At 53.2% G+C, this 14419-nt stretch overlaps 1 protein-coding gene across 1 annotated transcript; it reads left to right on the top strand.

Annotated features, from left to right (window-relative positions):
- The first annotated feature begins 3850 nt into the window (after nt 1–3850).
- SLC46A1 (solute carrier family 46 member 1) lies at nt 3851–10430 on the top strand. Its single transcript, XM_065897560.1, has 5 exons — nt 3851–4078; nt 5478–6330; nt 7448–7531; nt 9682–9838; nt 10373–10430. The coding sequence occupies exons 1-5, from the start codon at nt 3851–3853 to the stop codon at nt 10428–10430; spliced, it is 1380 nt and encodes a 459-aa protein (XP_065753632.1).
- Nucleotides 10431–14419: the final 3989 nt, after the last annotated feature.

Raw genomic sequence — 14419 nt, 5'->3', positions numbered from 1 at the left:
GGGAGAAGGAAACCTATACCCAGGGTGGGGAGGACTTTTCCCTGCATCTCTCTAAGCCACAGATATGACATCTGTGAAAATAATAGTACCTACCTCATAAAGTTGTGGTTAGGGTTGAATAAGATAATATGTAATGCCCCCACACAGTGCCTGGTTCAAGGAAAGTCAGCTCCTTTTTTTTTTTTTTGCGGTACACGGGCCTCTCACTGCTGTGGCCTCTCCCGTTGCGGAGCACAGGCTCTGGATGCGCAGGCTCAGCGGCCATGGCTCACAGGCCCAGCCGCTCCGCGGCATGTGGGATCCTCCCGGACCGGGGCACGAACCCGTGTGCCCCGCATCGGCAGGCAGACTCTCAACCACTGCGCCACCAGGGAAGCCCGAGTCAGCTCCTTTTGATGTCTCCAGAATACCAAGGGGCAGAATTCCCTGGCAGTCCAGTGGTTAGGACTCCATGCTTTCACTGCTGAGGTCCCAGGTTCGATCCCTGGTCGGGGAACTAAGATCCCACAAGCCTCCTGGCATGGCCAAAAAAAATAAACCAGAATACCAAGGGACATGAAGTTGATCTCTGGCAACAGAGCCAGATTAGGTTTAAAGTAGAAGAACATCAGATTTTTTTTAATGTTATATTTTTCATGACTAAAATGCATGTTTATATTAGAAGAGTTGAAAATATTTTAAAAAGAGAAAGAAGAAAAAAAAAACAGTCTGAGGATTGTAACCTGGGAGACAGTCTTTCAGAAAACTCTGAGGACTGTTCTACCTGTTATAGAAGCTTTTGAGACAAAAGGTTCTACATCAAAGTGACATATTGACAGTTTCCATAGTCCAAGAAGGTGAGTAGTGGGTTATTTTGACCTCTTTACAGGATTGAGAAAGAAATGTCTCCTAAAGAGTTACCTTGCTTGTGCCAGGAGAAAACTGCTTTTTTTTTTTCAGGGGGCGGGGGGGCGGTGACTAGGCATTGCTGTGTCTTCTCAAGGGATCTAGTTAATGTATCATACAGCTGCTCATTGCACACTAAAGGGAGGGGGTAGTGGCTCAGATGGGCAGAGAGAGAATTTTATGGTTAAAAATGTTCTCGTCCTGCCTTGCAAATATTCTTATTTTATTGGTTAGAAGGGGCTTCTCGCCACGTGGGCACCGCAGGCTCCAGCTCTGGGACGAGCCACACCCTGTCCCATTCCCAGAGATGGACCTTGGCCTTCCATCTCTCAGTCTTAGTTCTTTATCTAGGAAATGATTCTAAGATTTCAGCTGGGCACCCCTTCCTCACTGTAGCTGACCTAACTGGGCCAAGCTTTTGTACAGGTAGGGGGGAGGGAGGGGAGGGAGCCAACCCAGGGGCTTGTATGTTTAATGTGCAATTTCCTGTCTCTAGGAAGACCACAGGGTGGCGATGGCTGTGGGGAGCTTGGGCATCCTTCAGTCCACTGGTATCTAGCCAGCATCTACCTAGTTTGAGGCTCGGACTCCTTTTGGCTCAGGGGAGGGGGGAGAGTCAATAAGCCAGCAACAAGCCCATGCACAGCCATGATGGCCAGAAACGGAGCTCTCACCACCCCAAGAATCAGGCCTGTGGGTCATGGCACAAGGCTTGCCTCCAGAAATCCACTCAGCTGCCCCCTTGTCAGGGAAGGCAGCCTTTCCTGGCTCCGCTCCTTCCAGACCAGGCCAGGCTTCTGAATTAGTACCCTCAGAGTCCCACGCTCTTCTCCTTTAAATGTCTTTCCGCAATTGAAATCTTAGTAGGATTCTTTTTTTTTTTTTTGCTGTACACGGGCCTCTCACTGTGGCCTCTCCCGTTGCGGAGCACAGGCTCCGGACATGCAGGCTCAGTGGCCATGGTTCACGGGCCCAGCCGCTCCGCGGCATGTGGGATCCTCCCGGACAGGGGCACGAACCCGTGTCCCCTCCATCGGCAGGCGGACCCTCAACCACTGCGCCACAAGGGAAGCCCTAATAGGATTCTTTGATGTCTCTCCCCGACCATTCTAGAAATTTCAGGGCCTGGTTGAGGGCTTTGTTTCCTCACTGCAGTCGACTTGAAAAAAATGCACAACATAAGAGCTGTGAGTTGAGTTTATTCAGTTTCTCACTGAGCTCTGAGAAACTGTTCCAAAGAGATAACGGAGGAGCCGGGATATATATATAAAATTTTTTTGTATGTCTGGGATCATGCTGGGGGGGTGGGAGGGGCTCTGGAAACACAACAGTGTAAAGAAAAAAAATGTTGCCTGTCATTCCAGTTCTACAAGGATCAAGCCGTTAGCCACTGCAGTCGCCCACCCAATGGAAAGAAGAACACCTAGTCGAACATAACAAGATTACTGCTAACCACAAAGAACAGGCGTCTTAAGTTAATGATTGAGTACTTTTCTATGTTTGGGAAGACACAGCAATCTGGGGTCATTGAATTTTTTCTTTAGATGTGTCTCTTGACTACCTAGGGGCGGTGTCCAAAGCACAGAATTTCCCTCAGGTGTACTGTGGGTAGATGGATGGTGGGGGACCTCAGCGGCTAATGGCTGATTTCCAGAGCCTCCCCTAGGCATTGTCCCTGACATACAAGGAGCACTCAACAAATGCACTGATAAGGGAGAAAGCCAAGTAATACCATTCCCTTTTACAGGCAATGAAACTGGCCCAGACAGGAGATCCAACTGCTTTATGCCCCTATTTTTATAGTAGGAGGACCAGGGAGCACAAGCCCACACCTAAGGGCCTCCCAGGTCCTCCACCTTCTTCTCCTCCTCCTCTGCTCCTCCAAGGGCACTGCAAAGCCAGGCCCCAGCCCCAGAAACAAGATAAGCTTCCCAGGGAAAGATCCTACGGCAGGAGGGGAGCAAGTGACAGCCTATTTATAACAACAATAGCACTTACAATGTATCAGACACTGTTCTTCCACAGCAACTCTTTGAGGCAGGTTCTATTAGCACCACCATTTTAAAGGTGAAGAAGTGGAGGCACAAAGAGCTAAGTGGCATGTCCGAGATAGTAGCGGGGCCTAGGTGATGGAACTGAGGCAGTAGAGCTGGAGGCTGCACTCTTATCCACTGAGTCGCCCCTGTCACAGCGCAGAACATCAGCATAGACATCGGAAGTCACGTGTTCTTGGGCTTCCCTGGTGGCACAGTGTATAAGAGTCTGCTTGCCAATGAAGGGGACACGGGTTCCCTGGTCCAGGAAGATCCCACATGCTGCAGAGCAGCTAGGTCTGTGTGCCACAACTACTGAGCCTGCGCTTTAGAGCCCAAGTGCCACAACTACTGAAGCCCCCGCGCTTAGAGCCCGTGCTCCGCAACAAGAGAAGCCCCCCGCTCTCCACAACTAGAGAAAGCCCTCGTGCAGCAGCGAAGACCCAACGCAGCCGAAAATAAACAAAAAAAAAATTTTTTTTTAATTAAAAAAAAAAGTCGTGTGTTCTTCTAGCTCAGCCTTGAGTGTCCGATGTCCTTGTTTCTTCATGAGTCAATTGAGATCCTTGATAACATCTAGCCAGTAGAGTTGTTGGGACATTAATGCACTTGTACCGTGTTTAGTACCGTGCCCAGCACATAATAAGCGATCAATGAATGTTAATTATTGATATTCTTGTTACTGTTATGGGTGTTCTGCGCCTGAGGAGTGCAGGCCTGTATCCTGGCACGGTCTGCAGTTGAGGTCACTCTGTAAACCAGGGGTACGGGGTCCCTCGCCTCCCCTCCCCAGCCCAGAGAGGGAGGGGCCGAGAGGAAGGGGGCCCACCACTCCTGGCCCCGCCCCACCAGGCTTAAAAAAAGAAAAGAAAAAAAAAAGACGCTGGGCGCAGGCGCAGAAAGCCGAGCTGTAAGCCTAGCGGCAGCTCAGCATGGAAGAACGCGCGAACTCCCGGGGCGAGACCCGCGCCTGGCCCGCCGGGCCCGTGCTGTGCCGCGGCTGCGTGGAGCCTCTCATCTTCCTTGCCAACTTCGCCTTGGTCCTGCAGGGCCCGGTCACCACGCAGTACCTGTGGCACCGCTTCAGTGCCGACCTTGGCTACAACGGCACTCGTGACAGGGGCAGCTGCACCAACCATAGCGTGGACCCCACCGCGCAGGTAGGGGCGGCGGGGAGAAGCGAAGAGCGTGCCAGGGGCGCGCCCTGGGGGCAGCGGAGTGGGCGGGGCCTGCGTAAAGGTTGGGGGCAGCCCAGTGGGTAAGGATATTAGGTGGTGGGCGGGGCCGGAGCAAAGTTGGGGCTTGACTGAGAAATGCGTTGCGGGGATGCTTAAAGTTGATCTAGGTAAAGCGAGTTTGAGGGTTAACAAAAGAGGGTGTCCACTGAAAAAAAATGCATAAACTGAGGGACTTCCCTGGTGGCGCAGTGGTTGGGAATCTGCCTGCCAATGCAGGGGACACGGGTTCGAGCCCTGGCCCGGAAAGATCCCACATGCCGCGGAGCAGCTAAGCCCGTGCGCCACAACTACTGAGCCTGCGCTCTAGAGCCCGCGAAGCCTGCGAGCCACAACTACTGAGCCCACGTGCCACAACTACTAAAGGCCGCGCACCTAGAGCCCGTGCTCTGCAACAAGAGAAGCCACCACAGTGAGAAGACCGCGCCGTGCAACGAAGACCCAACACAACCAAAAATAAATTAAAAAAAAAAAAAAAAAAAGCACAAACTGAAAGTTGAGAATTATGTTTTATTTGGCAGACTTTCTGAGGACTCAGGCCCAGGAGGCAGTCTCTGAGATAGCTCTGAGGGACTGTTCCCAAGAGGTAAGGGAGGCGCCAGGATATATAGGAGTTTTGCAATAAAAACCAGGTAGTTGGAACATCAAAAGATTACTGTTAATTGAGGAAAACCAGACATCTCAAGTTACTGGACTTTTTTTTTTTTTTTTTTTTTTTGGCTGCGCCACCTGGCTTGTGGGCTCTTAGTTTTTTAACCAGGGATTGAACCCAGCCCCAGCAGTGAAAGCACCAAGTCCTAAAAATTGGACCACCAGGGAATTCCCACAAGTCAATGAATTTAGCACTTTTCTAAGTAAGGGAAGATGCAGGAGCCTGGGCTTATTGAAATCACTCCTCTGATATGCACCTTAGCTCTCTAGAGCCAGTATCCTGTTCTGTCCCATCCTGGGTCTGTACTTGGGGCTGGCTGCAGTGGCTGAGGGCTTGGCTGTCGGCAGCCTGTTTGTCTCCATCCTGAGTTACATCAGGGCTCAGCATCAGGGGCGGCAGTAGTGGCTGAGGGCTTGATGGCCGCAGCATCCTTTGTTTGCCGATGCGGCAGGCGACAGTTTTCATTCACAGTGCTAAAAGTAAGAGAACGGATCTTGCCCATTTCCCATACCCCTCCAGTGTCAGTTTTTAAGAGTTGTACTAAAATTCTCTGAGGTTTAGGGCTCCAAAGAAAGTCCTCATCCCTGTATCTCCCAGGTTGGTGATGGTGTGGGCGATGGGCAGCCCAGAGTGAGGAACGGCACCCTGGTAATAAGACCCTTGCCTCCGCAGAAAGTGGAGACGCTTACCTCCCACTGGACCCTCTACATGAACATGGGCGGCTTCCTGGTGGGACTCTTCTCGTCCACCCTGCTGGGTGCCTGGAGTGACTGTGTGGGCCGCCGCCCGCTGCTGGTGCTGGCCTCCCTCGGCCTGCTGCTCCAGACCGTGCTGTCCATCTTTGTGGTACAGCTGCAGCTCCACGTTGGCTACTTCGTGCTGGGCCGCATCCTTTGTGCCCTCCTCGGCGATTTCAGCGGCCTCCTGGCTGCTGGCTTTGCCTCCGTGGCAGATGTCAGCTCCAGCCGCACCCGTACCATCCGAATGGCCCTGCTGGAAGCGTGCATCGGGGTGGCAGGGATGCTGGCGAGTCTCATTGGTGGCAACTGGCTCCAGGAGCAGGGTTATGCCAACCCCTTCTGGTTGGCCTTGGCCTTGCTGATTGCCATGACTCTCTATGCAGCATTCTGCTTTGGTGAGACAGTGAAAGAGGCGACATCCGCCCGGCTCTTCACACTCCGTCACCACCGATCCATCGTCCAGCTCTATGTGACCCAGGCCCCGGAGAAGTCCAGGAAGCACTTAGCCCTGTACTCGTTGGCCATCTTTGTGGTGATCACTGTGCACCTTGGGGCCCAGGACATCCTGACCCTCTATGAGCTCAGTACACCCCTCTGCTGGGACTCTAGGCTGATTGGCTACGGTTCTGCGGCTCAGCACCTCCCATACCTCACCAGCCTGCTGGGCCTGAGGCTTCTGCAGTACTGCCTGGCCGACACCTGGGTGGCTGAGATCGGTCTGGCCTTCAACATCATGGGGATGGTGGTCTTTGCATTTGCTACCATTACACCCCTCATGTTCACAGGTAAAGTGGGTATGGGTTCAGGGACAGTTTGTCGCAGAATTGCTGGGTGAAAACTGGGGACTGGCCACCTGCTGCCGCCAAATGTAGTTCATGCCCATGTCTTTGGAAACATCACTGTGCCCCTAGCCTGCACTGGAGGACAGACAACTAAGAAACCTCATAAAAATGCCATCTTTGTTATACAGAAAATATAGACCTTCAATAGCCAAAGTAATTCATTTACATTACCAACCATAAATATTGTTAGTAAGATAGAGCCAAAGACAAAAATATTGCTCTTACACTAATTGCTCCACTCCTTGGCCTCCCACAGCCTATATTCCTGGTGCTCTTAGGCAAAGTCCAAGCCATTAATGCCTTAATACTCACTTCTCTGATAAGAATCACAGGACCTATCTCAAATCTCCTTGGTCAGCTTCTTTGGGTTTTTAAAAAAGCCAGTCTTCTCAGACCGCAGCTATCAAATTCCTGCTTCTGTTAGTTCTTCTTTTCTTTCTTTTTTTTTTTTGGTGGGAGGGGGCAGCTGCGAATGAGGAAGTTAACTTTCCTGAATGGACAGATTTATTTTAATAGAGCCCTAAAATGTGTACAGTCAGCCATTCTGTAATCACAGATTTCCTGATGTGGCCGCTCGCCTGGACAGTGCTGACGGGGACCAGGTACCTTTTTCTCCTGCCCACAGCATCTTCCATGGACTCGGTGCTGGGCTCAACGCCTTCGGGGGTGCAGAGATGATGAAGACACTGTCATTGCTCTGGGATTTGGGGGCCTTTCCCCTGAAGGGGCCCCGGGGGACCTCATCGTGAATGCACTTCACAGGCACCACTGTTTTTTAGCAGTTTGCAGTTTTTGTTGAGGAGGTAACAGTTGCACAAGGGAGAGAAATGGTTACGAAGGACACAGTGTAAGCCTGCGAGTAACTAAATGTCAAGGGAAAAGGAACTTGCATTTACTGTGTGCTTGCTGTGCCCCATCGTTGTCTCCTTCCCCATCAGGGAAGTTCTTCCTGTGTCCAATCCGAGTTCCTCATGGGGTAGGTACAGGACCTCTGCTACATCTCACTTGGGCACCCCTCTCCCCAAGCCCATTTCCTTGATGATTGTTTCTTTCCTCACAGGGTACGGGCTCCTCTTCCTGTCGTTGGTCGTCACGCCTGTCATCCGGGCCAAACTCTCCAGGCTGGTGAGAGAGTCAGAGCAGGGTGAGTATCAGGGTGTGAGCCTGTGTCTGGCTCCTCATGCCCAGTGTTTCCTGAACTGTGCAGAGGGGAGCCACGGGCCAGGAGGCAGCTTACCTTCCTCCCTCCCACCCTGGAGAAATAAGTAGCCAAGACAACTGCGTTGCTGTCACAGTGCCCAGGGCTGGCAGAGAACCACAGCGATTTGGATTTTCAGACCACAGCGTTGGAATTTGCAGTCAGCAGCATACGATTATGTTCTTTTGCATAAGCCAAGCAGAGGATTTACTCTTTCCAGACTTCACCTTTTCCATCTGTAAAATGGATGTGACGATGCCAGAGTTCCCTGCTTCCTTGGGGTCAGAGTGTCCAACTTTGTGATGTAGGTTTCACTGTCTCCACATGGCAGATGAAGCAGAGGCCCAGAGGGTTAAATTGATTCACCTGAGGTCACTCAGTAAGTGGTGGAACTAGGATGCACACCCAGGTCTCTTTCTAAGAGCAGCAGGTCTGGGAATCTGGGTTTTAGTCCTGGCTCTGTCACAGCGGCTTTGTGATCTGGGCCTGTTTCCTCATCTGTAACACATGTGAATTGCTCTTTTTTTGTGTGTGGGGCGGGGAGGGGTTCTTTTCTAGTTTTTAAAATTTAATTAATTAATTTATTTATTTTTGGCTGCATTGGATCTTCGTTGCTGCACGTGGGCTTTCTCTAGTTGTGGCGAGTGGAGGCTACTCTTCATTGCGGTGTTCAGGCTTCTCATTGTGGTGGCTTCTCTTGTTACGGAGCACAGACTGTAGGTGCACAGGCTTCAGTAGTTGTGGCACGAGGGCTCAGTAGTTGTGGCTCGCAGGCTCTTGAGTGCAGGCTCAGTAGTTGTGGTGCACAGGCTTAGTTGCTCCACGGCATGTGGGATCTTCCCGGACCACGGCTTGAACCCATGTCCCCTGCATTGGCAGGTGGATTCTTAACCACTGTGCCACCAGGGAAGTCCCGTGAATAGCTCTTGATGACATCTGTAGGCCCTTTGAGCTCTGACAGTCTGATAGTTTAATCTCAACTTCTGTTGGGCTGTTGATTATTTTGCAAAATTTGTGTTCTGCTGGCATATCGATTCTATTTATTTTAAAATTTTTGGCTGCGTTGGGTCTTCCTTGCTGCGCGCAGGCTTTTCTCTAGTTGCGGTGAGCGGGGTCTACTCTTCGTTGCCGTGCGTGGGCTTCTCATTGCAGTGGCTTCTCTTGTTGCGGAGCACGGGCTCTAGGAGCACGGGCTCAGTAGTTGTGGCTCGTGGGCTTAGTTGCTCTGTGGCATGTGGGATATTCCGGACCAGGGTTCGAACCCGTGTCTCCTGCATTGGCAGGTGGATTCTTAACCATTGTGACAGCAGGGAAGTTCCATGCTGTCATATCTATAAAGAATAGCTTATCAGGCCTCTTGGTCTTTAGATCCCAATCCAGAAACATGTAGCTCATCCACTTTTTCCCATCTGCCCTGGAAGTAGGATCTGGTGATGGCAGAGACTCTGGTGCCATGTATAGCCCACCATGGGTTCTGTTATCCTCAGAACCCATGTGCCTTCATTCATTCACTCAATAAGCATTTTTCTAGCACCTTCACTGTGCCCAGAGATGCCAAGGGGAACAGGAGAAAAGAACAGCTCTTACTAACTGACTGCCTTCAGGGGGCCAGGCCCTGTGATAGGTGCATTACATGCGATTATAGTGTTACCAACAATCTATGAAAGGTATTATCCTTATTTAACAGAAGGGGGACAGAAACCCAGAAAGATAAGTGTCTTATTCGGGGATCACACAGCTGATAAGTGTTGAAACTGAGAAATAGCCCAGAAATTTATCCTAAACAGGAGATGATTCCAAAGGGGATAAACCTAAAACCATTTTATCAGACTTTATCAGGCTTTTGCTAGGAGATATCAAATGTACTTGTAATATAGAGATTTAATAACAGCCATTTGTTTTGTAGCACAGGTGCTTTCCATGCATGACCTCATCGAAGCCTTATCACAACACATGATGTAGGAGTCGTAGCTGAGGAAGGTGACACTCAGAGAGGTTAAATGACTTGCTCCAGGTCACACAGCTATGAGGTAGTGGTGTCAGGATTTGCATTTAGGTCTTTCAAATTCCTGAGTGTGCTATTTATTTCTTCACAGGCGCTCTCTTTTCTGCTGTGGCCTGTGTGAATGGCTTGGCCATGCTGACAGCCTCCGGCATCTTCAACTCGCTCTACCCAGCCACCCTGAACTTCATGAAGGGCTTCCCTTTCCTTCTGGGAGCTGGCCTCCTCTTCATCCCGGCCGTCCTGATTGGGTAATGCAGGGCCCTGACCCAGGCTCAAAATGGACCCCTTCACCCTAAAGGTATCCTCTGCTTCCTCCTCCTTCCAACCTCCTCAGTCCTGGAGCTCTTCCCCTGCGGGAAGTCCCAGCCTGCCTCTCCCCTTGCAGATGGTTGCCTAATCGTCTGGGAGCGATTCCCCGGTAGCAAGGCAGAGGCGGTAGGGGAAGGGTCAGGCTCACAGTACTTCTTGGCAAGGCTATGTTCTCGCACCCAGTTCCCCTCATCCCCCTCCATTCCCATTTTACAGATGGAACTACGGTGGCAGAAATGTGCTAAAGGGAAGCCTGGAGAGCTTCCTCGGCTAGTTGTGACCAGGCCACACGCTAACCTGACCCACTTGTTTCTTCCCCCAGAGCCCTCTGTCTCTGGACATTGTCTTCCACCTCTCAGCTTGGGGAGGGGGAATACCTGGACCAGCCCATCCGATAAAGCCTGTGTCACTTCTCCAGGAGTTGAGGGTCCCCCCGTGTTAAATCTGAACTCTCTCTCTCTGGTCTCTCACAGGATACTGGAAAGGGCTAATCATTGCCCTGAATTCCAGCAGTTTTCCCAGAGCCCCTGATCTGCCTGGACCAGAGGGCAGGGGGCGAGAGGAGCAACGTGAATGCCAACCAGCTGGAAGTATATGCCTCTGGGTCCCAGTCCTCAGCAGCAGCGGCAGCTCCCCTCAAAGGGCAGTGTTCACCTTGGACCAGGTGGTCAAGCTAGACCAAGGCCCCCACCTCATCCACGCCGTGCCTGCCTGTGATTCTAGGATCTGGAATTGTAACCCAGACAGTCCCACTCAGGGCAGGCGGTGTGGGAGCCATTTGGAACAGGGATCTGTTAAACCCTTTAGTCCATCAATCACATAGAACCCTCCAGGGGAGAGGAGAGGTCCTGATGGAGGGACCGGTTGAAGCATGAGGGCAGCACCTCTGCTTCCAACCCAAACTGCAGCTCACCATGCTCAGTTCACGGCCAAGCAGCTACCAGTCACTCCTTAGTGATGAATACGGTACCACTGGTCAGTGCCAGCTCTGGGGGAAGGGAGGGTTGTGGGAGGGACTTGGTGCCACCTGGAGGGAGCGTGCTGCTATCTCTGCGTGGGAATCAGTCCCCTGGGCTTAGCAGTGCCAATCATAATAAGTCTGTATAATCACCCTGGAATGAACCTTCCGGCCCCCAAGGCATTGGGCTGTGGGGCCTTCTGTTTTCCTGTTCCTAGTTTGCCCACTGTAGGTCGGACAGCAGTGGCTGCTGGAAGGGACAGGGGCCTCTGAGTTGCCATGGGATTGGTACTGGGCGTGGCCAGCTCAGTCCTCATCTGACTGCCCATTCTCTTCTCCGGAGCTGCTGGGAGGTGAAGGGCTGCCGCGCTTGCATCAGGTCAGCAGAGAAGCTCCGGGCAGAGCCCTGGCCGCTCATTCCTCAGGGTCAGAGATCTACTCCCTGAAGACACCTTGCTCTGGTCTTCCTGGCTACACCAAACCAAGCAGAATCAGTTTTTGTTACCACTCAGCCCTCTAACACCTCCCATTGCTGGGCATTTCAGCAGGGCCACGTGCTGACACCATCCCTCGAGCATCTGTAGCTCAACAGGAACCTGGAGATGGGCCCGACTCCCCAGAGAATGAGGGGCCCATTTCTAGGGCGTTAGGAAAGCCTGGACCTGAAGTTGAAAGGCAGAATGGGACTTGGTATTAAGGCACTGGCTTTGATGAGGGCCATAGGCCCCCAAACAAATCAGATGACACTTGACTCTTCAAAACGGAATTGGCCACAGGGCATGGCCCCCTGCTGGTATTTCTACCCTCATTCTCTCTCACCTGCCCTGCTAGCCAGTTTTCTGGCTAGAAATCACGCAGGTAAAACGTGGCCCAGGGCAAACTAGGGTCAGCTGTGGCCCTCTGTAGCCTGGGCCTGTTTCCAGATTACCATCTCACTGTCCCCTGTCATTGGGAGATCAAGCAAGGAGAGGCCCCCTCCACTGACTGTCCCAGCAGTGAGGGTGGTAGGAAAAAGGCTCTGGGCTGGCCTCAGGCCCAGGCTCTACTCCGGGCATTGCCTCTGGTTCGTGTGTGGCCTTGAGCAAGGCCCTCTATGAAGGGTTAGATCAGCAATGCCTCTAATTGTCTGATCATGGTTGGACAAGTTAGGAAACACTAGATTAAATACTGTTTTAAGATCCTTCCTGTCTCATACATTCTAGAATGGAATGAATGCCTCTATTCATGGACCTAGGGGAAGGATAAATGAGTTGGAGCTGGACTTTTGACTTTTGAGTGTTTCTTGGTCGGTCATGAGCAATTCTTGGTCTTGGAGAGGGGTGGGGTGAGGCTGACTCAGCCCCGACCTGGGAGCAGCAGCTACAGCCCAGCCAAGCAGAAAACCCTGACCCCGCAGACCAGGCTGCAATGTCAGAGCAGGCTGGGGGGCGGGTGGTGAAAGGCTGTTTCTCAGCCCTTTGTCTCAGGACCGGCCCTGTGAGACCACGCCTAGGTGGAAGGTGTGGGCCAGGGTGCCTGCCCTGGCTGCAATCTGGGCAGTGTTTGTTACGGCCGGGGAGGCTGACCCCTGAACACACTGGCCTGGCCAGGGGAGGCTCGTCACTTCAGCTGCTCCGGTGGGGCCCGGAGGCTGGGCTGTGATTCCTCAGAGAGACAGGAGGGAGGCAGCAGTAGAGAGTGTGCCAGACAGAAAAACAAAGAGCGCTGGGCCACCTCTCTGAGTACTGTCCATGAGGGACCTCAGGAGGGAGTGGGACTGATTGGGGACAAAAAGACAGAAGGCTTCCCCTGGAGGAGACTCATCACACTGTATTGTTATTGTCTCTGCTCTTGAAGGCAACATCCAGTCTGCCTCAGTCACCGTCGTATCCAGGGCACCGGTGGGCATTCATGCGGCAAGAAGGAAGAGGGTCAAGTGCAGTCAGAGGACCGGCTAGAGGCAGTATCTTTGACAGGGAGGCGAGTGGAAGGAAGGAGTTCCAAGCCTGGAGCGAGACCTTTGACTTTCTGACGATGTGGCCCAAGAGCTCCGAGGGCCCTGGCCAGCACCTGCAGGAGGTGGCTCTGGGAGCTGAGCCAGCCTTCAGGTGTGAACCCACTGCCCTCAGGAGGGGAGGGGAGGGGCAGGGCAGGTGCCCGCTGAGCCCATTAGCTGGAGCCTGCATTTACTGGAAGGAGGATGCTTTCTTGCTCTCCTACCCTGGTGGAGGAAGGGGCCGAGGGACACTCCTGCTCGGTTATTTCTTTACAGCCCCCGAGTCAGCCTTCTGTTGTGAAAGCCTGTCCCCCCACGGCTAGATTCTTTGGGGCAAGAGGGAAGCCAGCCGTCTGTGGAGCAACAGCCCTGCCCAGGGCGCAGCCTCCAGGATGATTCTCAGTCCCCCCGACGGTGGACTGAGCGCCAGGAGGCCAGGTCTGCATCCTGGGGCTGCCACTGGTGACTTGGGAAACTGGGCACGACATTCAGTTCCTTCTCTGTAAGATGGAGATAATACCAGGTAAGGCTGCTCTGATGATTAGAGACCATGGAGTGAAGTGTCAGGGAAATGGCAAACATTTGTGAGGCATTTGTGTTTCAGTCTTGCTTCCTAAGGTATCATTCCTTGATCACCAGCTTCAGCCCAGGTGGGAGTTTGTGAGAAATGCAGGAACTCGGGCCCCACCCCCGTGTCCTGAATGGGATTTTAACAAAATTCCCAGGTGATTCGAATGCACCCCATGCCCTTCTTCAGGATCTTGCCTCTTCCCAGGGAGCTACAGGTTCTGCCCGGGCTACTGCTGCTGCCACAGGGGGGCTGCCTCGCCCCAGCTCCCCCTGAGCCAGTGCGGGGGCAGCCTTGGACGGGTGAGGGGCTGAGGAAGGGAGCTGGGCCATGCTGGGCAGAGGCGTGGCGCACAGCACCAAGGCCAGGTAGGGTGGCTAGCTGCTCTTCGAGAGGCAGCGTCCCCTGCTCAGCCTCAAGCAGGGGGCTCCCGTGCACCGGTGAGCGCAGGCCACGGCTGCAGACCAGCCAGAGCGAGGGCCGGCTCAGTCTCACCCTGACCCCAGATGTGGTAAAGGAGGATGCACATCAGGAAGGCTGGGAGTGGACCTGGGACCAGACCAGGCCAGCTAAGGGCACTGAGTGGTTACAGTGCAAGGCCACAGGATGGCAGGAAGTGGTGAGCCCAGGGGCCAGGCGCAGTCTCGGTGGAGAGCCATGGCTAGCCTCTCATCCCTAGCTGGCTCCCGGGCCCAAGCCCTTGCTTGGTGGGGAGGGTTGGCCATTGCACTGAGCCCTGCCCGAGGCTGCCTGCCTTCACTCTACTCAGGCTGGCTGCTGGCAGGGCAGGAGAGGGGTTAGCATGCAGCACACCCTCATTCTCCAGTCTCCAGAGCTGAGCAGTGACCCTCCCACGCCCGAGACAGGACCTGGGGGCAGGGGCTAGGGGAGGTCTTAGCACCCCCAATGCCTGGCTTTCCTTCCCTTTCCAGATATTGAGGAAGCCGGGTTTGAGGTGGACGGTGAGGGTCGGGGGAGGCAGAGAGCCATTTCCTGAGAAGAGCCCAGGCTGTCTCAGC

The sequence above is a fragment of the Phocoena phocoena genome, chromosome 19, assembly GCF_963924675.1.
Source record: "Phocoena phocoena chromosome 19, mPhoPho1.1, whole genome shotgun sequence".
In the NCBI taxonomy this organism is placed as follows: Eukaryota; Metazoa; Chordata; class Mammalia; order Artiodactyla; family Phocoenidae; genus Phocoena; species Phocoena phocoena.
The sequence above is the reverse complement of the archived record's forward strand: the minus strand, read 5'-3'. Positions and strand labels throughout refer to the sequence as shown.

Excerpts from the sequence above, each read along its gene's own strand:
- SLC46A1 (XM_065897560.1), top strand. The coding sequence starts at position 3,851 with ATGGAAGAACGCGCGAACTCCCGGGGCGAGACCCGCGCCTGGCCCGCC. Across the intron at positions 4,079-5,477 it reads GCGTGGACCCCACCGCGCAG|AAAGTGGAGACGCTTACCTC; the intron begins GTAGGGGCGGCG and ends TTGCCTCCGCAG. Across the intron at positions 7,532-9,681 it reads GGTGAGAGAGTCAGAGCAGG|GCGCTCTCTTTTCTGCTGTG; the intron begins GTGAGTATCAGG and ends ATTTCTTCACAG.